This window comes from Canis aureus, chromosome 1 (assembly GCF_053574225.1).
Source record: "Canis aureus isolate CA01 chromosome 1, VMU_Caureus_v.1.0, whole genome shotgun sequence".
Classification (NCBI taxonomy): Eukaryota; Metazoa; Chordata; class Mammalia; order Carnivora; family Canidae; genus Canis; species Canis aureus.
Window position 1 is genome coordinate 107,352,504 of NC_135611.1, and position 24,416 is coordinate 107,376,919.

General features: G+C 53.5%; 2 protein-coding genes across 7 annotated transcripts in view; one reads left to right on the plus strand and one right to left on the minus strand.

The window, feature by feature from the left end:
* The first annotated feature begins 1,262 nt into the window (after window positions 1-1,262).
* FUZ (fuzzy planar cell polarity protein) lies at window positions 1,263-6,093 on the plus strand. Of its 5 annotated transcripts, none has more exons than XM_077844847.1 (11): window positions 1,273-1,614; window positions 1,877-1,998; window positions 2,283-2,367; window positions 2,482-2,550; window positions 2,748-2,852; window positions 3,635-3,832; window positions 3,957-4,052; window positions 4,368-4,474; window positions 4,554-4,618; window positions 4,694-4,768; window positions 5,610-5,877. In XM_077844847.1, exons 1-11 carry the CDS (start codon window positions 1,504-1,506, stop codon window positions 5,834-5,836), a joined length of 1,260 nt encoding a protein of 419 aa, XP_077700973.1. In that variant the 5' UTR covers window positions 1,273-1,503; the 3' UTR covers window positions 5,837-5,877. The 5 variants fall into 5 exon arrangements, with proteins under 5 accessions (XP_077700977.1, XP_077700994.1, XP_077700984.1 ...); XM_077844876.1 differs by having other exon boundaries at window positions 1,527-1,658; XM_077844868.1 differs by lacking the exon at window positions 4,694-4,768 and having other exon boundaries at window positions 1,268-1,614.
* AP2A1 (adaptor related protein complex 2 subunit alpha 1) overlaps window positions 4,906-24,416 on the minus strand; it is a 33,476-nt gene continuing 13,965 nt past the window's right edge. The window contains exons 5-25 of one of the 2 annotated variants that reach the window (XM_077844806.1): window positions 17,888-18,017; window positions 17,341-17,442; window positions 15,779-15,887; window positions 12,404-12,554; window positions 11,940-12,108; window positions 11,672-11,809; window positions 11,256-11,438; window positions 10,702-10,799; window positions 10,234-10,465; window positions 9,968-10,135; window positions 9,723-9,886; window positions 9,376-9,441; window positions 8,979-9,035; window positions 8,789-8,871; window positions 8,579-8,669; window positions 7,387-7,509; window positions 7,157-7,273; window positions 6,986-7,055; window positions 6,624-6,758; window positions 5,346-6,311; window positions 4,906-5,166 (exon numbers count right to left, since the gene is read on the minus strand). In XM_077844806.1, coding sequence (XP_077700932.1) covers window positions 6,234-6,311; window positions 6,624-6,758; window positions 6,986-7,055; window positions 7,157-7,273; window positions 7,387-7,509; window positions 8,579-8,669; window positions 8,789-8,871; window positions 8,979-9,035; window positions 9,376-9,441; window positions 9,723-9,886; window positions 9,968-10,135; window positions 10,234-10,465; window positions 10,702-10,799; window positions 11,256-11,438; window positions 11,672-11,809; window positions 11,940-12,108; window positions 12,404-12,554; window positions 15,779-15,887; window positions 17,341-17,442; window positions 17,888-18,017 — 2,464 coding nt within the window. In that variant the 3' untranslated portion in view covers window positions 4,906-5,166; window positions 5,346-6,233. The remainder of the gene's footprint in view (window positions 5,167-5,345; window positions 6,312-6,623; window positions 6,759-6,985; window positions 7,056-7,156; window positions 7,274-7,386; window positions 7,510-8,578; window positions 8,670-8,788; window positions 8,872-8,978; window positions 9,036-9,375; window positions 9,442-9,722; window positions 9,887-9,967; window positions 10,136-10,233; window positions 10,466-10,701; window positions 10,800-11,255; window positions 11,439-11,671; window positions 11,810-11,939; window positions 12,109-12,403; window positions 12,555-15,778; window positions 15,888-17,340; window positions 17,443-17,887; window positions 18,018-24,416) is intronic. The other variant, XM_077844813.1, reaches the window with a different exon arrangement.

Consider the following 24,416-nt stretch of genomic DNA (forward strand, 5'->3'; position numbering starts at 1 on the left):
CAATATGGTGCTCAAACTCACGATCCCAAAATCAAGAGCTGTATGCTCCTCCGACTGAGCCAGCTACGCACTTCCATACTTAATTCACTATGTTATGTATATTTTATTCCTCTAAAAGTTGATGCAATTTAGTGTGTAGATAAATGTCTTAATATTATGAGCTATTAGAAATCAAATTTAGAGGGGTGCCTGGGTTGCTCAGTCTATCAAGCATCTGACTCTGGATTTTGGCTCAGATCATCATCTCCTTGATCTCAAGGAGATCAAGTCCCTTGTCCGGCTCTGGGCTCAGCAGGGACTCTGTTTGGGATTCTTTCCCTCTGCTGTGCTCTCTAAAATAAATAAATCAATATTTAAAAAAAATCAAGTCTACAATGCAGGCAAAATATGTCTGAAAGGAAGTGTTTTTTAACACTACTATATATTTTGCAAATACATTTGGGTGAATGGAGGCTACTGTTCTCACAAAAGAGAAAAGTTCTAGCTGATTAAAATTGTAACTAAATGAAATTTTACTTTATCAGTTTAAACACACAGAGGAAAGAAGCTAACGTATGTCAATCCAGGATCAGCTAAATTGATTTTGTTACATCCATAACGTTGATTATAAAAAGATATTTTTTTTAAACGACGTCTCTTTATATGGTCTTATGAGAAAAAGTTTGAAGGCAACGTTGTCACAGTGAACATATTTGCCAAATTTGTGAATACTCGGTATTAAACTGTCAACTTTTTGTTTCGGGAAAGGACTTGGGGGAGGAGCATTTTCACGTTCGGCATGCTGCACCAACATGTATAAATTCACTGCAGAAATACTCTTATTTTTATGGTTCTGGAAAATAAAGCATTTCATCTTTCTTTTTCCTAATAACAAAAACAACCATCTCTTTTGGTGGTTACTAGGCAACGTTGGCCGGACCAAACCATCCGCAAGGGTGAAGGGGGAGACGGTATTTCTCTCGGTTTTGCTGGCGAGTCGACAGGCGGCCATCTTTGAACCGGGAACGGCTCTTACAGTCTGAGACGGAATGTGGTCGCTAGGCAACGCCTCGGCGCCGCCACCATCTTTGGAGCACAGCTATTTATAAATTTAGAAAGTGAGATATCCTAGCCTACCTGATGCTTGCTAGACAACGCCTTGGCGCTGTCACTACCTTAAAACCGGGCTTTTCATTCTCCTTTTTAAATAAATGGAATCAAACCATTTCAAAGAGAAATTACGAAAGTCTACAAGAACTACGGGCGCCATCTTTGTTAGGGGCATTTGACTTCCGGTTGAAGAGGAAGAGAACCTAACAGCTTGGGGGAGGTGCTAGAATAAAGACCTAGGGATGGTTTGAGTTGGATGAAGAAGGCGGGAAGTCCACTTCTCTTCCAATCAGCTCCCCATCTCGCCCTTTGGCAGCTTGGGACGGCCGACCGGTAGCCCGACTTAGTGTGACTACGGTCATGCCCCAAAGTGGTCACTGACTGCCCCCACGAGGGGACTGGAGGGGGTTCCAGATGGGCGAGGAAGGGACGGAGGGCACCGTGCATCTACTTTGCCTCGCGGCCTCCAGCGGAGTCCCCTTGTTCTGCAGAAGCAGCCGCGGCGGCGCCCCCGCCCGCCAGCAGGTGGGGCCCTAGATGCCTGGATCTCCAAAATAGAAGGCGGCTAGGCACGTCCTCTCTGGGTCTTCAAGGGAGTAGGGTCTGGAGAAGTTTCAGAGTTGAGTTTAGAGAGTCAAGGGTGCAATGAATGGACTAATAATCCTGGTTCCCAGAAGAGGTGGGGCCAGGGGATCCGGAAAGAGGAGGGGGCGGGGGCCCTGGACACTTGGGTCTCAAGGTGGAGGGGATTGGGGGCTCCTGTCTGATGTCCCCAACCTTTCCCCAGCTCCCGTTCTCTGTCATCGGTTCTCTCAATGGAGTCCACATGTTTGGGCAGAATCTCGAGGTGCAGCTGAGTTCTGCAAGGACGGAGGACACCACCGTGGTGTGGAAAAGCTTCCATGACAGGTCTCCAAGCGGTAGCTCTGGGGGCAGGGACAGGGCCTGGGCCACGGCCCCTGTTGAGCCCCTAGCCCTACCAGCTCTCCAAGGCCAGCTGTTTACTTGACTGTGGAATCTTCCACAAGCCAGTTACCCTCTCTGACCCCTGAGTTTCTCTGTATGAGAAGCAGGTTGTGCTGGCTGGCACAGGATGGAGCTAGCATCCAGGAGCAAGGGCAGACTCTGCTCTCCTCATGGCCCTGTTTCCTTGGCCTGGACTCATTCTTCCTTCTCACCTTCCTTTCTCACAGCATCACCCTCATTGTTCTGTCATCTGAGGAGGGCACCTCGGAGCTGAGGCTGGAGAGACTACTCCAGATGGTGTTTGGGGCCATGGTGAGACTCCCCAGGCCTCTTCCCCAAACCCAGAAATCTGAGCTCTCAGGATGGTCCTCCCTCACATCAGGAGTCCAGATCCCCAGCCCCTCCTCTCTTATTTGGTTCTTCTAGGTTCTTCTTGTAGGACTTGAAGAACTAACCAATATCCGCAACGTAGAGAGACTGAAGAAGGAGTTGAGGGTGAGGCTGCCGGACAGGAGCATGGAAGTTAGGATTCCAGATCACTGACATTTGGAACTACAGATCCCAGCAGCCCCTGGGGCAGCCTGGTCTTTTGACCCTAGAACCGGGCTCAGCAGGGCTAGTTTTCTGAAGGGGAGGCAGCAGATCTGGGGTCCACCTGGGTCCTAAGCTCATCCCTCCTTCCCCCCTGCCAGGCCAGTTACCGCCTCATTGACAGTTTCCTGGGGGACTCGGAGCTCATTGGGGATCTGACCCAGTGTGTGGACTGCGTGGTTCCTCCAGAGGGGTCTCTTCTGCAGGTACTGAGGATGCACTGGGAACCCTTAAACCTGTCACTGTGGCCCTGGCTCAGTCCTCATCCTCTTACCCCTGGACCGTTGCCTCAACCTTTTCTCATCCTTTTGGCTTCTGTTCTAACCCCCACTTGGCCTAAGAGGGGTTTTTCTACACAAAGAGCTTACCCCACCACCTCTCCCCAGCTCACAGCCATCCCATGGCTTCCATCACTCCCAGGACAAGCTCCCGATGCCTCAGCCTCGTGTTTGAGGACCTGTGGAATCTGAAACCCACCAATGTGCTCACCCTGACATCTGCTAACTCCACAATCCACCTTCCCCCAGCTGCCTCAGGGGTCCCCCCGATCCCAACAGCTTCCCAACTTCCTTGCTTTGGCACATGCTGTTCCTTTTGCTGGTGAATTTCCATCTGTGCTTCCTTAAATGTGGTTCTATTTGATTCCCCTGGCATGCAGGCCTCCCATGGTGTGACTAGGTGCAGGTGATTTGACCTCTCCAAGCAGGAGAAGGTGGCTGATTGCACCTTCTTGAGACATAGTAGGATTCAATACACCACACCTGTGTCTGTTGTGATTTTCTGCTTCAGTACCACGTGTCATGTTAGGGAGCAGCCACCCTACTGTTTAATTTAGTGTGACTTGGGGATTGTACTTGCATGTGAAAGTGAAGGAGGGTGAGGCACATGAGCATGCCACTAGGCAAGCTCTGAATTGTATGTGGGTCTCTTCACACTCCTCGCCCACCTGCGAAGTCATTCCCGCCCCTGCTCATGTCTCCTCACCCAGGAAGCCCTCGCTGGGTTCACCGAAGCGGTGGGCACGGCCTTTGGCTGCCTGGTCGTGTCGGGCCGGGTGGTGGCAGCAACAGAGAGCTGGTGGCGGCTGGGGACGCCGGAGGCTGTGTTGCTCCCCTGGCTGGTGGGGTCCCTGCCACCTCAGGCCGCTCGCGACTATCCGGTGTACCTGCCGCACGGGAGTCCCACGGTGAGTTGGGGGGCGGGGCGTCGGGGACAGGTGGGACGCGAGGAGGCGGGGCTCCAGTGGGAGGGGCGGGGCTCCGGTGGGGAGGGGCGGAGCTGCGGCCACCCCTTGCGGCTCCCCGCTTCAGGTCCCGCACCGGCTTCTGACCCTGACGCTGCTGCCGGGCCTGGAGCTGTGTCTGCTCTGCGGGCCGCGCCCTCCCCTCAGCCAGCTGGATCCACAGGTCAGTCTGCGCCATGTCCCCGCTTTTCCCCTCTAACGCCCTTGGCCCGCCAGTCCACCCCCTCTCCCCCCACCTTGCCCTGCAGGCGCCATCTGCTCTGGGCCCACCCCTCGCCGGCCCCGCCCCTCCAGTAGGCCCCACCTCCTTGGACCCGGTTCCATTCCCGTTCCCGTCTGCGTTCTCGAATCCCGTTCCTCCGGGCTTGGCCCTTTCCTTGGTCCTCTCTGCTCCCCTATCTTCGTGGGCCCCTCCTCTCCCTGGCCACGCCCCCTCCCTAGTACCCGCCCCTGCCCTCACCCACCCGCCTGGCCTCAGCTTCTGGACCGCTGGTGGCAGCCAGTGCTAGACCTGCTGCGGGCCTGCGTGCCGCTGGGACCCCGAACGCTGCCCGCTGGCTTCCCCCTGCACGTGGACATCCTCGGGTAGGGCTCGGACGGGGGCGTGGGTTGGGGGGGCCTCATCCCCTCTGGCCTGGCCATGACCCCACCTCCTTTCTCACAGGCTACTGCTTCTCCACCTGGAACTGAAACGTTGCCTCTTCACGGTGGAACCTTCTGGGGATCAAGGTGACTGAGGAGGACGAGGCTGGGAGGGGCTTGTGCCCAGGAGGGGCTATCTGTCACCCTCTTTTTCCGGTCCAGAGCCTTCTCCTGAGCAGCGTCGGCGCCTCCTGCGCTCTTTCTACACCTTGGTCACCGCCACGCACTTTCCACCAGGTCAGCGGCAGATAGTGTGCCCTCTTTGCACATGTTAGGACTGAGTCTCAGATCACACAGGGAGGACGGGGCATCCACACTGATGCAGAGGGCAGGGAGGTCCCAGCCTAGAAACGCACAATCTACTGGGCAATGCCTAACAGTTAACCCTGGGATTTAATCTCTCGCCAAGTGCTTATATACATAATGACTCACTTCATCATCATAGGTCAGGTGAGGGATGGCTCGCTATATCATCATTCTGATACTACAGATGAAGAAACTGAGGCTCACTTAGTAAGCAGCAGGGAGCCATGATTCACAGTCAGCCTGGTTCTCATGTCCACACTCCATTGTACTGCTGCAAGTATAGACTTTGCCAACAATATGCCCCTCAGGGTGAAGGTGTTCCACAGAGCCTAGATTAGGAAGGAAAAGTTGTCTTAGAACCCCCAAGGCCCTAGGGAGACGAAGGAAGGGACAGGACTGGCCCCTCCTGGGTTTGTGACTCCACCTCCCCCACCTGCCTCCCCATGTAAAGTGGGAGGGTTCCAAGGGCTGTGCCTGGAGCCCAGTGCCTGCCACCTGGTCAGCATACCTGCGTGTCTGTGATCTGTATTGCTAAGCAGATTGTTCAGGGCTGCACACAGCATCCCCAGGAAAGTGGAGGACGGGGGCTGGCTGGGAAGAAGGGGGAGAAGGTCCAGGTCTTTCTTCACGCAACTGCCAGCCAGCTGGAGCCATAAGGCCTTCACCCATGAGGACTCAAGACTTAGGCTCAAGTGTGGTGTTGCTCCTGCAGGCTGGCATTCTAGTTTTCTGGGCCCACTGGTCACCTTGGCCCTTCCTGTCCTTCCTCCAGAGCCGGGGGCACCAGAGGAGAAGGTGGAGGATGCAGTCCAGAGGACCCAGGTGCCAAGAGCCTGCTACCTGGTGTCCGGGCCCGAGGAGCCCGGCACGGGATGGCGGCTGGTGGCTCTGCAGTTGGGGCCACGGCGGTTGCTGCTGCTGCTATCTCCCCAAAGTCCTACCCATGGGCTGCGGGGCTTGGCCACCCACACTCTGCATGCCCTCACCCCACTCCTCTGACCCCTGGGTGTGAGCCTTTAACACAGACACAGCTATTAGCATCTCTCTGTTTATTCGCTCACAATAATACACAGCCCCTGGACGGGGAGAGGGCAGGAGGGGCTACGATGGGGTGGGGTGGGAGGGGAGGAGGCGCCCACTTCCCTGGCCCCTCTCCCCTCTGTGCTTAAGGGGGAAAGGGAGGGAGGGGTCTCCCCCTTACCCCCCAGAATGTAAACAGCAGCAGATGAACAAAAATAAAAATACAAAAGGCCGGAGGAAGGTCCCAGGCATCCCCCCACCCCTGGGGTCTTCCCTGTCACCAGTGGAGGTCCCCTCGCTGCCCCATCCACCAAAGCTGCCTCAGTCCTAGGGGCTGCCCGGCACCGGCCACATCCCCGGGGGCAGAGTCCAGGGCTCAGAACTGCTGGGCCAGCAGCTCACACAGGTGACGAGAGACAGGTTCCTTGCTGGTGCGCAGGGTCAGCCGGTACATCTGGGTGGAGGACAGGGCAGTGGGGACTCAGGGAGGAGGCAGAGGGGACAGAGAACCCAGGGGAGGAGGACACAAGAGAGATTGAAGAGGAAAAAAAGGGCCAAAGGATAAAAGTGATGGAAGGGAGAGGAGGCAGGAATAAAAGCAAAAGGGGGGGGGGGGGAGGAAACTCAGAAGAGTGGAAAGGAAATGGAGTGGCAGACAGTAGACAGAGGACACAGGGACACAGCACAGGGATGTGATTAAAAAAGAGCACAGTGAGGCAAGGGGTTACTTGTCAGCCTCAGGGCCACCTCCTAGACCACCACTCACCTGAGCCTGGGCGTTGGGCTCCAGCCGGAGCAGACAGCCCACCTGCAGGGCTTTAGTCTGAATGATTCCAGCCCCCACGAAGTTCTCAGGGTTGGGGTCCACATTGTCCAGGAGAGCAGAGCCAAACCCCAGGAGCTGGGGAAGAAGGGCAGCCGTCAGAGGGGGCCAGATCTGGTAGCCACCAGGCAGTGGCAAACCAGCTCCCCAAAACCCTTGCGAGTGGGAACTGTACTACACCACTTTACAGATGGGGGAAACCGGATGGAAAAGTGGGGTCCCCTCCCCAAAGACCAGTTAGGGAGAGGCAGGACTGGGGTGTGAGTCCAGGGGCCCCTCTCCTGTCTCGCTTAGTGGTCACTCACTTTGGCCTTAGTGACTTCTGCATCCATGGGGTGGTTGGCTTTGAAGATTTTCTGCGCCTCCTGTTGGGGGCTGGGGGTGGGGAAGGTTCGGGTCAGTACTGGGGAGCCCCCTGTAGCCCTGCCCCTGTTGCAGCTCCGCCCCCGTTGCGGCCCCGCCCCCCTGCTGCTCACAGGCTCAGCTGCTTCCAACGCTGGAAAAAGTCCTGGGCTGCCATTTCTGTGGGCTGGAAGAACTTGTTGATGGTCACCGGGAGCTTCAGGGTGAGGGACTGGGGGGCGCCCCCATACCTGGCAGGGGGCCAAGAAGGCTCCATCAGACCCCCGCCCCGCCTCCAGGAGACCTCCGCGGCTCAGCCGCTGGGCACTACCCCAGCACCACTCACCTGCCCCGCCCCACTCACCGGAAGCGCACGGACAGGAGCGGGGGCGTCAAGAAGTCCCGCAGACACTCGATGTTGAGCACCTGCTGTACCTGCGCCCCGCCGTCCACCTGTGCGGCCACACGCTTGGTCTGCACCGCTAGCTGTGCCCGCCGGGGGTCAAGGAAGCCAGGAAGAGGCCGTGAACCTCCAATGGTTCCAAACCTTCCCCACAGCCCCAGCCTGCAGGTCTCTGAGGGGCCGGCCCTGCCGTCCCCGGCACAGCCTACAAGGCCCAAACTCAAGTGAGCCCTCTGGCCACCCACTGGGTCCTACTCCGGCCTTCCACCATGGGCTCTGTGACCTCCATTGGGGCACACGTCAGCGTACTAAGGCAGAAGCCTTCTGAGGCCCTGATGGCTGGCTTGAGTTAGAATCCTAAATCTTACCACCTTAGTGACTACAGGCAAGCTACTTGACCACAGCCCCATCTTGTTCGTGTGTCTGGCATGGTCAGGCCACCAAAAATGGCAGCAGCAGTATCACCTCTACCATCAGGTTGGCAAGGATGGGGTCTTATGCATCTCTGCCCCTGCCCCCCACCATTCCCAGTGCAGAGCTGAGCCTGTGGGAGCCTCTGGAAATGCTGACAACTGAATGAAGCTAAGAGCTGAAAAAGTCCTCAAAGCTTTGGACCCTAGCTGCTGTCATTTCATGGGCATGAAAACCACTATCAGAGAAAGGATAAAGGACTTACACCTTCCTTTATGCCAGCCACCCTTCTAGAGTTTTCCAACCACATTGACCTTCAAAAACAACGCTATGAGAAGGAAGAGGGTCTATACTTCAGATAGGAAGGCTCAAAGAGGCAAAGTGACTGGTTCAGATCACACAGAAGACCCTGATCAGCAAGCACCAAGACCGCCAGGCCTGGCTCTTGAGTGTGGGAGGTACTCGAATCAGGGGTATGGAGCCCAATAGAGGATGAGGTCAGGGCATGGAAGGGGCCTTACAGGGAAAAACTGAGGCACACTTATCCCATCACTTCACTGTCCTCAGGCTGTCCTGGGTGGGGAGAGGTCCACCCCTGAATCAAGTAACCATATGCTCAGGATCTCAAGTAAGAAGACTGACCAGGGCTCAGGACCTGGGTCCATCTGCTTCCCAGTGGCCAGGAAGGCAGACCTGGAAGGACCGGGGGAGGGGAAGGGGGCTGGGCCAGGCCGGGAGGATATGAGTCTGGAGGTCTCCAGGGTGGACGACAGTGGGTGAGAAGTTCTGGAACTGCACCGATGTCTTGTTGCCATAGAAGAGATACATGCGGCCTGCGGAGGGCGGGGAGAGGCAGGGCTCAGTTTGAGTTCCTTCAATCTCCTCTCCAGATACCACCCAAGCCCCAGTGTCCTGGAAACCCCATCCCCACACCACCCCCTTCTGGACGCACCTAAGTTCTGCCGGAACTCCGACTTGACTCCGATCTGCAACAGCTGGTTCTCAAACAAGACCCCATTGTTCTTGCAAACGAACCTGGGTGAGGGTGGTGGGGAAGCTCAGGATGCCAGGGGGCCTATCTAGGCCCCACTCTGTGCTCCCCACCTGTCCCCATTCCTTCCCTGATCTTTCCCATGACTCACTTATTCAGCAGCTCATCAGCTTCTGGGATGGGTGGCCCGATGTCCTCAGGACCTGGGCTGCAGGTGGGGAAAGCAAATGAGATGGGAACAAGTTGGGGGCTAGAGAAGACCCGGAGCTAAAAGTGGGAGACAGTAACCCCTCAAAGGACAGAACCCCGGAATGCATATACCCAGATTCCCCCAAAGAACACCAGAAGCAGGCTGGCGATTGCCTCTAAAGGGATTAGGATGCTGGTGTGTGCTGCCACCCCTGCCCCCTGTCAGAGAACCCCAACTTTGATTCCCCTCCAAATCCTTGCCTCTGCAGCTCATCAGGACCCCCTTGATAAGAGCTTGAAGCCCCCTAACCCTCCCTGGGGACACAAATCTGCCCCCCAACCCTGAGGCCACCCCTTACTCAGCAGCTGGAGCTGGGTCAGCCAGCAAAGCCATGGGGCTCTCAGGGGCAGGCGGCTCCAGCTCGCTGGGCCATCCAATCCCAGAGCAGACAAGAGAAGACAGGCGTGGCAGGCAGCCAATCCCAGAGAGGCAGCAGAGGGCCGGAGAAAGAGAAAGAGGGAAGAGGGAAAGAGAGAAGGAAGAGCAGGCTGAGACATGGTGATGGGGAAGGACGACACAGGGTGGCTAGGGTCAGCCAAGAGTCCAGAGTGGCCAGAGGAAGTGGCAGCCACGGCGACAGAGGCACAGGGACAGGGAGGGGGTGGGGGCTGTGAGGGGACAGCCCAGGGCCCAGGCAGGTGGTACCTGAGGAAGGCCTCCTCGGGGGTGGGCCCCAAGCTGGGTTGGGCAGCTGGGCCATCGGAGAAGACGTCCACCAGGAGGTTCCCTGCACCCGAGGTCGCTGGGGGTGCGGCTGGGGGAGGGGCTGCCCGCAGCCCCAGGAGGTCAGCGGAGGGTGAGGGCGTCGACTGCAGGAAGGTGCAGGTAGAAGTGAGAAAGGAGTAGTGGCCAGCGGACCCAGTCCCATGGGCCTAGCCCTGGGGACTCACCACAGTGCTAGGGGTGGGCTCTACGCCCCCATTGATGTCATTGCTGCTGGGGTCCCTCCGGCTGTCATCCAGGGCGCTGCCGGCCCCAGGCCCCTTCTTGCGTTTCAACTTGGCCAGGATGGACGACTCTCGCTCCGGGAAGGGCGGCATCTCCTCCAGCACTGTGGCCTGCGTGGGCAGAGGGCAAGCGTGGGTCAGGGACAGCCCCATGGCAGAGGAGAGGGCAATCAAGGCACAGGGGTGGAGGAAGGGCCCGTGGTTCTGACCAGGACATCGGTGCTGGCCACCGAGCTGAGCGTGAGATACTCGACAGCGCGCTGCTGCAGCTCCACGTCGGCGTTGCGCAGCTGGGAGCCGGCGCGCAGCACGCCCTGGATGGTGGCCTTGGTCTCCGGGAAGAGGTTGATGAACTTGATGTAGGTGGACAGCAGCAGAGCCCGGGTGGCCACACTGCACAGGTGGAACTTGGAGTGCAGCAGGGAGAACTGCACTGGGGGGCTGTGCAGGGAGGCAGGGGGGCATCAGCAGGTGGCTCCCCTGCCTCCTCCTGGAGTGCCCCTCCCCCACTAAGAGGCCATGCAGGGCAGTGGCCTTTGCAATGCACTGTCCCAGAGGCTCCTGGGAGCTGGGTTCTCCTGCAGTCACATGGTTGTGTGAGAAGCCAAGAGGATCCCTGGGAGCCCCATCACCACCGGCCCTGGACCCCTCAGAAGTACACATATTCACCCTCTCACCTGGAGCGGGGGTCCCCCGCAATCAGATTCCCAAACTCCCCGAGGATGTAGCCGCCAACCTTCACCATGTTTTCGTGGCAGGCTGGGGCCTGGAGCGCCTGGAGGCAGGACAGGACAGGTGAGGATAACAGGAGCAACATGTCCTGACTTAGGACTGCTCAGGGGTGCCAGGAGCAGGGCGAGGCCCTCAACGCCCATTAACTTGCCGAACACTCATGATGCTATGTTGTGGCAGGGATAATAGATGGGGGAAACTGAGGCCCAGATCGGTTAAGTGACTGGCTCCTGCTCACAAAGTGGTAAAATCAGGTGCCACCTGGCCCCCTTTAATGGGGCAGAGGGAGTAGGAAACTGCCAAACCTGGGGATTGGTGCTGCCCCAAGGCCCACTAACCCTCACAGTGGCCTGTGCAGGCCTGGCCCCCAGGTCCCTTGGTGGGGGCTGCTCTGAGGACAAGGGAGGAGGATGGTGACCACGGGTGGCTGGCCCCACAACCCTAGCTGTCCTTACTCTGCCTCACTGCCCCACTATGGGGGTGAGGTGGGGGTGCTGACCTCAAAGACGGTCTTGGCAGCGTAGCCCTGGACGTCATCACGGTTGGTGACGATCTGTAGCACACGGTACCATACCTCCTCACTCACGTAGTCACCCGCAATGCGGATGAGGTTAAGGATAGTATCCACGTACCAGCTGTAGTCTACTGCATACTTCTCAGCCAGGATGGCCACCTTCAGGACCTGCCAGCCAGGGAGGGAGGACAGGTGTGAGTGTGTGCACACACACGTCATAGTGTGGAATAATCAAGTCTGGGCTCACCACTGTTCCCATCTGGAAACCCCAGCCCCCCCTCCCTCAGACCCAGGAGTCTAGGTCCCAAGACCCTCCACCCTCAGACCCAGGGGTCCAGGCCCCCAGCCCCCTCCTCCTGCAGATACAAGAGTCCAAGTGCCCAGCTCCTCCCAGAACTTACAATCTCTTCACGGATGGCATAGTCAGCTGTCTCCAGGTACCTAAGCATTTCTGACACGATTTGCTTGGCATTGCTCCGATCACACATGGCATAGAGGAGGTCAGCCGCCCGCTGTCGCACGCTGACATCCCGCTCCGTCTGAGGGAGGAGAGCAGGTGGGGTATGTTCTAGGCTCTGCACTGGCCTCTGAGCCCTGCACCTCTCTGAGGGAGAGATATACAGGCCAATGTACAGGGGCTGGCCTGGGGCAGGCTCCGACGTGCAGTACCTTGAGGGCGTTGATGACAGTGTCAATGTGGGTCTTGACCGCCTCATGGGAGAACTCGGAGCTGGCCAGCGTGCACATGCTCTCCAGGGCCAGGTAGCGCAGGTTGGTCTCCCGGTGCTGCAGGAACTGGCCCAGCTGGTTACAGGCTCGCACCAGGAGGTTGGGCTCACTGCCGGCAAGAACCAGAGAAGGGGGCTGTGAGCAGGGCCTCCTCCAGGACCCTCAGGATCCGGCTCTTAACTCTGGCCCTCCTCCTGGTCATAACTGCTCCTGGTGACCCAGACATCTGGGCTGTTGAGCCCAAATGAAGAGAGTCAGGAATTCTGCTTTCCAGAAGGGGTCCAGCCCCAATCTGGTGAGCTAACAGTGTACAGCTCATTGCCCTCCCACCTAGAAGTCACAATTCCCAGACCCAATCTCCTAGGATGCAGGAGTCCAGGTCCCCAGCAGCCCCAGGCAGGCACCTGTCGTAGTGGATGATGAGGCTGATGGTCTCAAAGAGGATAGCGTTCTTGGCGTTGGAGTGCTGGACCTTCTTGGACTTGGGGGGCTCCTGGGCTTTGTTGAGCACGGTCTCCAGACACTCCACCAGCCGCCCCTTCACAGCAGCATCCTCTGGAGAAATGGAGGGCATGTCCCGGGATGAGCTCTCTGTAGGCCCTGCCCATCGGCTGGACAGGGGGCCACCCCATGGCTCTCATCTTCCACAGGAAGGGTGCGGGCTGGGATCTCTGCTCCTTCAAACTCACCCTTGGTCTCCAGGTGATCAGGGAAGATACCGCTCCAGACCTCGATGGTTGCCCTGCTCTGCGCTGACTCCCACCCCTGTGAGTTTCCCAGTCTGCAACACTGATACCCTTTAGGTTTCTCATAGAGCAAAGAAACCTTTCCCAGAGATGCTGTGAAACCGAGGTCTCCTCGAGGAGCCATCTGAGTGCCTGAGACAGACACACACACACCAACCAGGAGCTGACACAAATCCCAACAACTGCCATTCTGTGGAATGCAAGGTCACACCATGTGCATAGGGAAAAATGTTGCACGCAAATATATCAGGCAGCTCTCGGGGTACAGGAAACAGGCAGCTCTGAGCCAAATCCAGAATGTGGGATACCCTTACAACGCAAAACTCTTCCGGTTTCTTCAAAAACAGGTAGTAGGGGTTGGGAGGGCTATTCCAGACCCCCCAAAAGAGACAAAGACATAATAAGATCTAAGTTGTGGTTCTCGATCGTACTGTATTTTGTTCAAGCCATTCAAATAAAGCTGTGGACAATGGGGGTGGTTTGAATGGTGCCTGGACAGCAAATGCTGCTGTGAAGTGATCCTGATTCTTCTCAGGTGTGACAAGGGGCACTGTGGTTTTGCATAGCATTCTTGGTCTCCTGAAATGCATGCAGACGTATTTTTGAGTGGGGGCATTATGATGTCTGCAATTTCTGTCAAGTAAGTGAGCAAGTAAGTGTGTGTTTGAGAGAGCAAGCCAACAAGGGCACAAAGAGCAGCATTAACTGTCTCCATTGGGTCTCTGGGCCTCTCTCATTATGCTATTCTTGCAAGTGATCTTTATGTTTGAAATTTTTCATAATAAAAAGTTGGGGTGAAAGTCAATGTCACAGAATAAAGAGGCAATCCTTCTAGATTAAGGCAGGAATTTATGGGAAATAATTAAATTCAATATTTCTTTTACTTCTTCTTTTTAAAATTTTTATTTTTAAGTAATCTCTATGCCCAATGTGGGGATCAAACTTATGACCCTGAGGTCAAGAGCAGTATGCTCCACTGACTGAGCCAGCCAGGCCTCCTTCAATACTTGTATCTTAAGGGGTGCCTGGGTGACTCAGTTGATCGGGCATCCGATTCTTTTTTTTTTTTCGGGCATCCGATTCTTGATTTCAGCTCAGGTCATGATCTCAGGGTTGTGAGATAGAGACCCACATCCGGCTCCACACTCAGCAGGGAGTCTTTCTTTCTCTCTCTCCCCCTGTTCCTTCCCTGCACGTTCTCTGTCTCTCTCTAAAATAAGTAAACAAATCTTTTTAAAAATTAAAAAAAAAAAACCCACTTCCATCCTGATTGGATCTTATTTTGAACACTGTATGTCGGAGATAATTAAGAAAATCCACAGTGGGTCGAGACCACTGGGGAGCTGTTGTTAGCTCTTCAAGTGTGTCCACAGAATTGCTGCTGTGAAAAAAAATGCCTATAGTTTTTAGAAATGTGCCACAAAATATAAGATAAAACCATCATGATGTCTCTGATTTTTAAACACTTTAGGAAGGGACGCCTGGGTGGCTCAGCAGTTAAGTGTCTGCCTTCAGGTCAGGGCATGATCCTGGGGTCTCAGGATCGAGTCCCGCATCGGGCTCCCTGCAGGGAGCCTGCTTCTCCCTCTGCCTATGTCTCTGCCTCTCTCTCTCTCTCTCTGTGTCTCTAATGAATAAATAAAATCTTAAAAAAAAAAAAAAAACACTTCAGGAAAAAAAGAGCAAAGTAAGAGCACGTGTGCACAACAAAATGTGAAGTCTAGATGGTGGGTACTCTACCTGTCTGTACATTGGAAAAATTTTTCATAATAACAGTATCAGAGAAATTTCTTGTAGATAAATTGGGGATGGCCTCTCTTCCCCGGCACCATTTGCTTGGGGCCATGGCTACAATTCCTATAACGCAGAGGGTGAGAGGAAGTGAGGTGCCTGCTCTGGGCACACCCCAAAAGATGAGGCAGGGCTCCTGGGATGCAAGTGAGCTTAGAGATCTGCCTGAGGCTTGAGCTCTTCCTTACAGGATGAGAAAGGAGCCAAGAGGGGGAACAAGGCTTCCCTAAGGCCATGTAACAAAATTCAACACTGGCTTTCACAGTCTGGAAGGGGCCTCTGGTGTCACCTCCATTATTATAGTTGACTGGCATATGCCTGCACACTCTGGTATGTTTGCACACACAGACGTGTGGACACACACAGACTTGCACACCTGATCATGCATTCACAGATATACACATGTGTGCACACACATGCTCGTGCACAGCTGGCTGTGAAGACTCAGGGCCACACAGCAGTCCCTGGCTACAGCGGGTGCTCAGTACCCTGGGTGAACCAAAGGGAACGAGCTTATCAATCACCTGCTGCATGCTGACCACATAGCATGGGGTCCCTCAAAATTGCTCTGTGAGGTCAGGGGAGCTGAGGAAATGGGAGCTCAGGGTGAGCCATGGCCTATATGGTAGAGGTCCAAAGGACTTGGAGCCAGATGGTGGCGTCAGGCTCTGCCTCTTAAGTCACTGCCTTGGCCTAGAAGGGTAAGGTCTCCTCTCCAAGCCTCAGCCTCCCTGTTTGCATATTGCCGGGATGACTCCCCTTCACCAGTTCTGTTGGGAGGGCACAGACACCCCTGGCGTGTGACCTGGCTCACACGAGGCTCATCATCCACACCATGGCTATGGCCTTGAGCAACAAGGTCACAAAAATGTCTAACAGACCTATGTTAATTCAAACAGCACCTCCTGGAATTGCCTAGAATCACCCCTCCATCTGCTGGGTGACCCTGGCCAAGGACCTCCCCTCCCCCAGCCTTAGTTTTGTCACCTGCAAAATAGGTGTGACAAAAGCCCCTATGTTACAGGGCTAGATCACAAGTACAAGCATGTCTTCACAGGGATCCTGGCCCCACAGCAGGGGAGCAACAAAACACAAGTGACCTATTTGATTCTTTGAGCTGCCCTCCCCCATACCTACAGCCTCAAAGAAATCCTGACAGACCCCAGGCCCTGGCCCCCGCTGTCCCACCACCAGATCAGAGGCCCCAGGTCCCAACCCGGATGGGCTCAGCGGCAGTGGTACCTGGCGGTGGGTAGCACTGTAGCAGCCGCAGGAGTTTCACTGAGAGCCAGGGTGCTGGGACAAAGTAGTAGGTGTAGTCCTGAAGGTCGGTGGAGGCCGAGGACACAATCTGGGGACGGAACAGGGGGTGAGGAATGGACAGGGAAGGGCATGGCACAGGGGCAGGGCAGAGCAACACTATCTTCCCAAGGGGGTGCAGAAAACTGAGGCCCAGGGAGGGGAGTGAGGAAGCCTGGGGCACAGTGAGTGACCTAAGCCAAGGCTCGCTGGCTTTTCCAGTAATGCTGCTGTCCAGTAGGAAGTCTGCCAATCTGATCCCCTTTAGTGAGCCTCCTAATCCAAACAGCAGCCTCACAGTGATCTGGGTTCCTCCAGTTATCATAGATCACACCAGTTCACTGTGGACTTGTGTCCTTGTCGCTGTGCCCCAGGACTGGAAGCAGCTCAGGGGCAGGAACCAGCTCTGCCTCTTTTCTAGATTCTAGGCCTAAGACAAGATCAGACGTAAGAAAGGCTCAGGGAAGATGTGGGAAAATTAGTAAAAGAGTGTGGGACTTTCTCTCCTTATGGCAAACTCTTGCTCAGCGTGGGAAATCCCTCTTCCAGGAATCATCCCCACCCTGCCCTGTGCCACGGCCATGATAACACATATATGCCCGGCCTCCAGTGTCACTGTCTGGGTCTCCCAGACCAGCCTGGCATATGGGAGTATTCAGGGGTATGGTGAATGGATGACAAAGCGATCAAATGAGCTGGTATGTTTGTTCTCTTGGCCTGAGAATCCAGGCCTCTTCTTACCTGCCTAGGAAATGTTTATATTCACTCTAAGTGTCAATTTAGGGGATCACCTTTCCCAGGAATCCTTCCTAGACTTCCAGGCTGGTTAAAGTGCCTCTTTTCAGGTCTATAACGCCCTATACTACTTCCATGACAGCACAGATCACCCCTTTTAGGAAAATCTGGGATGGTCTGCCTGCCTTGCAACATCCCCACCCCCCTTCCCCTCCCGCCAACAGGACAGAGCGCTCCAGTAGAGCTTGGGTCTGACTCATCTGTGTCCCCAGAGCCTGGCACACAGGCGGCCTCAGGCCATGTTCCCAAGACAGGGGTGAAGGTGGTAAGAGGAGCAGAAGGAAGGAGAGGAAAGGAGACATATGAGAAAGAGGGTCAGGAGAAACAGCAGGGAAAGTAGGAAGAGGCATGAGATAGTGGGGCAAAAGGGAGGATATTAGAAGAGCCACTCTCACCTCCTGGGCACTCACAATACTCAGGCCCATACTAATGTTATATAGACTGACTCACAGCAGCTACACTGTGAGATGGGCACTGGTACTGTCTCCCATTGAACAGACGGGGTAAGTGAAGCCCAGAAAGGTAAAGCCACTTGTCCAGGGCCACACAGCCAGGAAGTGGCTGAACCAGCATGAACCTAGCTCAGAGGCTGAGTTTGTAACCACTGTGCTGGGCTGCCTCTCTGGGAGAGTGAGGGGACCAGGGAGGTGCTCCAGGGAACAGAGATGGCCAGGCCGGCCTCCTGCAGCCCACGACGGGACCACACCCACCCGGCTCAGGCGGGACACTGCCAGGGAGATGCATGTCTTGAAGTCATCTGGGTTCTTCTTGCAGAGGCAGGTGATGAGGCTGACAGCTGCCGTGACCACACCCTGCCGAGGCAGATAAGCGGCAAGTCAGGGCTACTGGGCTGGAGGTCAGCCTGGGGACAAGGGTCCAGGCTGTAGACCTGAAAGCAGAGACTCAAGGGCTGAGTGGGTGATGGGTGATGGGGACACTGGGCAGGATCCCTGGGCAGTCAGGGGCAGGTGGGTATCAGGGATGGATATGGGGGTTTCTGGACACTTGCGGGGACTTAGTCACTTGTCCTTAGTGACAAGTACTAAGGACACTAGACCAAGATCTCTAATGTGCCTGAGTAGAGGCATGGACAGAGACAGGGGTGGGCCCTGGGCATCCAGGTGGGAATCAGGGCAGGGGTGGACAGTCCCTGGGATTTTCCATGGGTGTCCGGTGGAAGGATCTTTGGGTGAATTACTGGGGGTGGCTCTGGAAGCCAGCAGCCTGGAGTCTCCAGGTGCCAGGCAGGGGGCTCACCATGTGCTGGTCATTGAGCAGGTGCACCACACGGGCCGTCCACTCGCCCATGGGCACTAGGTCAGGTGAGGCCTTGTACAGCCGTAGCAGGCACAGGGCCGCGCTCTGTTTCACACTGTCCATGCTGTCCCTATGGTGACACGATTGGGTAGGAGGATGGTTAGTGTGACCTCAGCCCCACACAGATCTCCCCTCCTCTCCTGGTCCTCCTCAGGAAGGGTAGCCAGCAGCAGTTGGGCAGAGCCAGGTGGACCAGAGATCCAATCTGGTGCTGCCCTTCTCACCCACCAAGCCTCAGTTTTTTTATCTGCAAAATGGGTTCCATCTCAGTCACCTTGGGGGCCACCGGCAGAACAATGCAAAATGTCAAGCCTGGCTGTGCTCCTTCATTCCTTTACCAAACACTTACTTTGTGCCCACTGGGAGGCTCAGAGGTGAACACACTGGTCCAAGTGACTGTCCTCACAGAGCTTACTTTCTAGCCAGGCAGTCAGTATCCTAGCGCACACACCAGATACTGTGGTTTCAGTGCTATGGCACCAATGAGTGCCAGGTACAAGGAGCGCTGGGAATGCTATTTGGCAAAAAGGCCTCTCTAATAAGGCAGGTGAGTGGAGAACTGGGTTTAATGAGCAAAATCAGAAAATCTCTGTACTGCACAACCCAGGGAGAGGGCACAGCCTGTGTGGAGGACCTGGGGCAGCCACGGGCCTATGTGTGGCTGCAGTGAGTGAGTGAGCAATGCGGGGGGAAAGGTGGGGAAATCGGATGGAGGGACAATGAGCCAGACCATGCAAGGCATCAAGAACCATGGTAATGACCCTGCTTTTACCTAGGGGGACATGAAGCTGCTGCAGGTGACAAGCAGGGAAGCAGCAAAATCGAGGGGAAAGCGGTAAAAGCACCACCCAGAGCCCTTTTGCTCTGACCCAGGCACCCTGTGTGACTAACTCATTCATCTCCTCTTTTGGGCAAACTGAGGAACTGGGGTCAGACATGCATGCCTGAGGTCCTGACTGATGGAGTGCAGTTCTAAGGGAAGCTGCTGACCCTCACTGATGGGTGGTATTACGATGCTGAGACTGTTTTCGGACTCTTTACCTCAGGAGGAATTAGGGAATGAATAAAGGACACTGTGGACGAGAAGCTGGCACAGACTCAAGCACAGAGGGGGCATGCAGGGATGTCCTGACAGCCCAGGCTCTGGCCTCAAAGTCAAGGGTTTCCTAGACAGGACCCAACCAAAGCCTGAACAAAAGACACAGAGGAAGTCCCATGAGGGATGACCCGCACAAGTCAAAGGCCAGGTGAAAAGACATTTCACCAGATGTGCAAGAGAAAACAAGAATTGCAGCGACAAGGCAGCTCTGATTCCTCCTGCCAGCCAGGCAGATGCATGCATGTTGGCCAGGCCAGGAATACAGGAGCCCTCATGCAGTCACGGGAACAGGCCCTCAGAAGAGGAGTGGGGCCACCCCTGGTCAGCATGCTACTGGGAGCTATGCAGAACATGCCCAGTGATTCTGCTCCTGGACACCCACCCTGAGGTGGACACATGTGCATGTCCAAGGTGACGGCTCCAGAATGTTCGCTGACCGATGGTCATTAACTTAAAACCCAAACCAGTGGAATGGTCTCTTCACAGCTCACATGTCATGTGCACTGACCCCGAGCCATGCTCTGTTCTAGGTATTTCTCCAACCCTTGTGGGAGGTGACCTGTACCATCACCTCCAGCTATGTGTAAGGGAACTTCCATCCACACACTGAATGGAGGAATAGGAGTTATTTATCACCTTGGGTAATTTAAACAGAGACTATATGACTATTTTGGTAAAGCTTAAAATTATGTAATGCAGGAGTGCCTGGGTGGCTCAGTCAGTTAAACATTGGTCTTCATTCAGTTCAGGTCATGATCTTGGGGTCCTGGGATAAGCCCCGCACTGGGCTCCAAGCTCAGCGGGGAGTCTGCTTGAGATTCTCCTTCTCCCTCTTCCCCTCCCCCTGCTCAAGTTCTGTCAATAAATAAATGAAATTAAAAAACAACAACTATGTAACACAGGTGCGTATGCCCAGGTATCAAAGGACAAGGAGGTACAATGGGAATAATGACCATCGAATGCGGGGCACAGGGAGGGAGAAGAAGATGGAGAGGATATGAGGGGTGTGAAGGGGGGAAATTGAACTGTTTCCCTTCTTTAAAAAAAAAAAAAAAGCTGTCATACCATAATGACCCAGAAATTCTACACCCAGGTATCTACCCATGAGAACTAAAAACAAACTTCACACAATGTACTTGTACATTATTCAAAGGAGTCAGAGGGAAACTTTTTGATGAATGGATAAATAAAATGCGGTCCCTCCAGGCAGTAGAATATTATTATTGGGCCATAAAAAGGAAATAAGTATAGCTGCATACAATATGGAGGAATCCCGAAAACGTTACGCCAAGCGAAAAAAAAGCCAGACAGAAAAGGCCACGTATCACATGCTCCCATTTATCTGAAATGTCCAGAATAGGCAAATCCAACGAAACAGAAAGCAGATTAGTGGCTGTCTGGAGTTAGGGGGAAAGGCAATGGGAAGTGAGCTGCTAATGAGTATGGGGCTTCTTTTTGGGGTGATTGGAATGTTCTGGAATTAGTGGCAGTAGCTGCACAATACCATGAATGTACTAAAGACCACTGAATTTTACACTGTTAACTGTTAAAACTTGGAATTTTATCTTAATTAAAAAAAAAAAAAAAACCTGCCTAAAAAAAACATATTCCTCTGTGCCCCAGTCACCGTCAAGGCCAAGTTTTGGGTGTCGAGAGGATAGCCAAGCACTGAGATAAGCCCAGCCTGGCCCCCACTCTGGCAAAGCATTCGTTCCTTGGTGTGAAACTGGAATATCACCTCTGCTCAGATGAGTCTGTCACACTGGCTGTTTCCTTGGCCCTCACAAGCACCAAGTTCTGCCTGCTTGGGATGGCCGGCAATTTTGCCACAACTGATCACTCCGTCCTCTGGGTAAGTTTCTTCGAGTTCTGAGCCATTGCCCTTTCTACACTTTCCTCCCATTTCCCTGGCCACAGACCTCGACACACTGGGCCACCACCAAGTGACCTTAGGTCACTTCTCACATTCCCCGAGGGACTTTATCTGGCTACAACTTTAATCACCGTCCATCCTGCGCTGTCCCCTACAGTGGCCTCAACCACATGTGACTACTGGACACAGGAGGTGGGGCCAATTGCAACTGGTGTGTGTACATTACCCTCACATGTGGTAAGGAAGTAAACCACTACATGGATAATTTTCATGTCGATCCAGTATCCAAATGAAAATACTTTAGATGGACCAGGTTAAATTAAAATAATAAAATAAGTTTCATCTGCTTGTTTTTACTTTGTCTGATGTGGCAACTAGAACTGTGGAGGATGTGTGTGGCTCGAGTTCTATTTTTAGAGCTCTGTCCATGTCTCTCCCACACTCCCTCTCTGGCTCAACTGCCTGTCGTCCAGCTGCCTACTGGACGTCTCTGCCCAGATGTCCAATAGGCACCTCATATCCAGAAGAGCAAAATCCAGCTTGGGTCCTGCCTCTTGCTCCCCTGCTTCTCCCCAGGCTTCACATCCACCTACCTATTCAAGCTCATTCTCTCCTGCTTTCCCACCCCATGTAATCCATGCTGTAAGCTTCACTCCCAGAACATACCCAGTGATAACCTCTACTGCTACAACCCTGGTCCCAGTCACCATCAGCTCTGACCTGGACAACAACAAACATCTCAGTGTCGCTACCGCCACCCCAGTTTCTAGTTCTGCATATGGGCTCTTGAGCTACTTGATTCTGAGGAATAAGCCTCTTTCACTGGTTCTGGAATGTTCTCCAGCATTATCCGTTCAAACAGTGCCTCTGTCATATTCTCTTCCTTCTCTTCCCCTAGAGCTCTTAAGATTTTGGTTTTGTTTATTGAGTAATCTCCACACCCACCTTGGAACTTGAACTCATGACCCCGAGATCAAGAATCGCATGTTCTACCAACTGAGCCAGCCAGGCGTCCCTCTAGAACTCTAAATAGTAGTATGTTAGACCTCCTCCATCTTCCGTGACTCTTAACCTCTGTTTTGGAATCTCCCATCTCTGTTTCTCTGGGCTGCATTCTGATTGGTTTCCTCAGTTCTTTTTTTTTTTGGTTTCCTCAGTTCTACTCCTTGTTTACTAATTCTGCTTTGGCTCTGTTGATCCTGCTGCTAAGCCAGGCTACTTAAATAATTTTTTCCACTTCTTTTTCAAATCTGCTTACACTTGTTTTTTGTTTTCTTATTTATTGAAACATATTACACATATTTATTTTATATTGTATATGAATGTTCCAATTCAACTGCTATTTCTAGTTTCCTTTCTGCTGGTTCTTCCTCATGGTGTCCTGTGGCCTGTGTTTAGTGAGATTTTTGACCTTGAATTACTCAAGCAACTTGAAGCTTCATCTATGGTGAGGGCAGGCTTCTCCAGAAAAGGCTTGCTTGCTTCTGTCAGGCACTGGGCTACTACCAGTTTAAATCACTTTAAACTAAAGATTGGCTTAAGAATTTGTAGTCAACCCAAGTAGGGAGAAATCAGGCTGAAAACCAGTGTGTGGGCTGCTCTGACCCAAGGTTCAAAACAGGTAATTTTGCTTATAGCCCCCAAGGGGATTTATTTCTAGGTCATCCTCACTTTGAAGTGTGGCCTCTGGAGCCTCTCCTTGGACAAGCTGTGTATCCTGTTCCCAAAGGCTGCAGGGCCCCAAAACCAATATCTAGGTTCACCCTCTAAGCAAAATCTGGCTTTGGCCCTCTGCTCATCTTTCCTCTTAGCTTGTAGCCTGCAAGCTCCTTACTCTCTTGCTAGCTCATGAATACATTGAAGAATATTTCCTTTCCTCTTTCATCCCACATTGATACGTTTCAGCAAGAGCATTAGTCAGGAATCTAGTCCACCATGTTGCCAGAAATATAAGTCCGTACCTTCTCCCACACCAAGCTGAGTGATCTTTTAAAAATACAAAGCTGGGATGCCTGGGTGGCTCAGTGGTTGAGCATCTGCCTTCCGCTCAGGGTGTGATCTCAGGGTCCTGGGATCAAGTCCTGCATCAGGCTCCCTGCATGATGCTTCTCCCTTTGCCTGTGTCTTTGCCTCTCTCTCTGTGTCTCTCATGAATAAATAAATATTTTTAAAATAATAAATAAAAATACAAAGCCAATCATGTCACGTGCCAACTTAAAACATGCCAACCCCTCTCATTTCAATTAGAATAAAATCCAAACTCCCCTTATTCTATCTCTTGTTCACTGCACTCTAGCCACAAAGACTATCTCTTGGTTCCTTGAATACAGAAAGCTCATGCCTCAGAGCCTTTGCATGTGCTGCTCCTTTCACTTGGATACTCTCCAACATTTTTTTTAAGACTTATTTATTTATTCATGAGAGACACAGACAGAGAGGCAGAGACACAGGCAAAGGGAGAAGCAGGCTCCTTGCAGGGAGCCCGATGTGGGACTCGATCTGGGATCCCAGGATCACGACCTGAGCCAAAGGCAGGTGTCCAACCGCTGAGCCACCCAGGTGTCCAACATTTTAAAATAATTATCTTCTCATCATTCTAGTCTCAAATTACAAGTCATCATCTTGGAGAGACCCTCCCTGATGAGTGTATTTAAGTAGCTTCCACCACCACCTCCCTCGCCCCCTACTACTGTTTTGTTTTCTTCACAGCATTTATCACTATCTGAACTCATCTTACTTTTTATGTATATATTTGCTCTTTTAAGCTTCCTGTAAAATGTAAGCTTCCCAAGGTTGGGCACAACAGTCCTTGCTTCTCCCTCCTGCCTCCCAAAACCCACAACAGTGCCCAGCACACTGCAGGCACTCAAAAAATATTTGATGAATGACCTGCCTCAGGACTCCAGTGTCTTTCATGCCTTTCCCCTTCACACAGCCAGCAACTCCTCCTTACCCAGGTCTCAGCCTGATGCTACAACCTCTAGGAACCTCTCCCTGATCCCTCAGACTAGGCTAGGTGTCCAACGAAATGTCCTTCCAGACTTCTGTGCTCCACAGCATGGTTCCAAGAGTAATTATACATTTCACTCTGCAGTCATTCAATGTTTCCCACTCTGGGCCATGAGTGTTTGGGAAGACGATGACCATGTCCATTTCTGGTCATGACTATATTCCTAGCAAGCAGCACAACACAACACTTTGCACGCATATATGCTCAACAAATGTTTGCTGAATGAATGAACCAAGATGCAGAAGCTCTGGAGGGCTGTTGCTGGTGTAACTTAATAGTTATCACCTCATCTATACTAGATATTAAAGGTCAGTTAATCAGACAGACACCCCATTGGCTTTGTTGGGTTGGCGTTGCACCACTGAGTTGGGTTGGTGAGATGAAGACAGAGAATCACAGGGCTGAATCTAAGCCCAGCATTATCCCCACATCCTGGCTTGGAGGTCTTGGGCAGGTGACACAAGCTCTCTGACCCTCGAACGTGGCT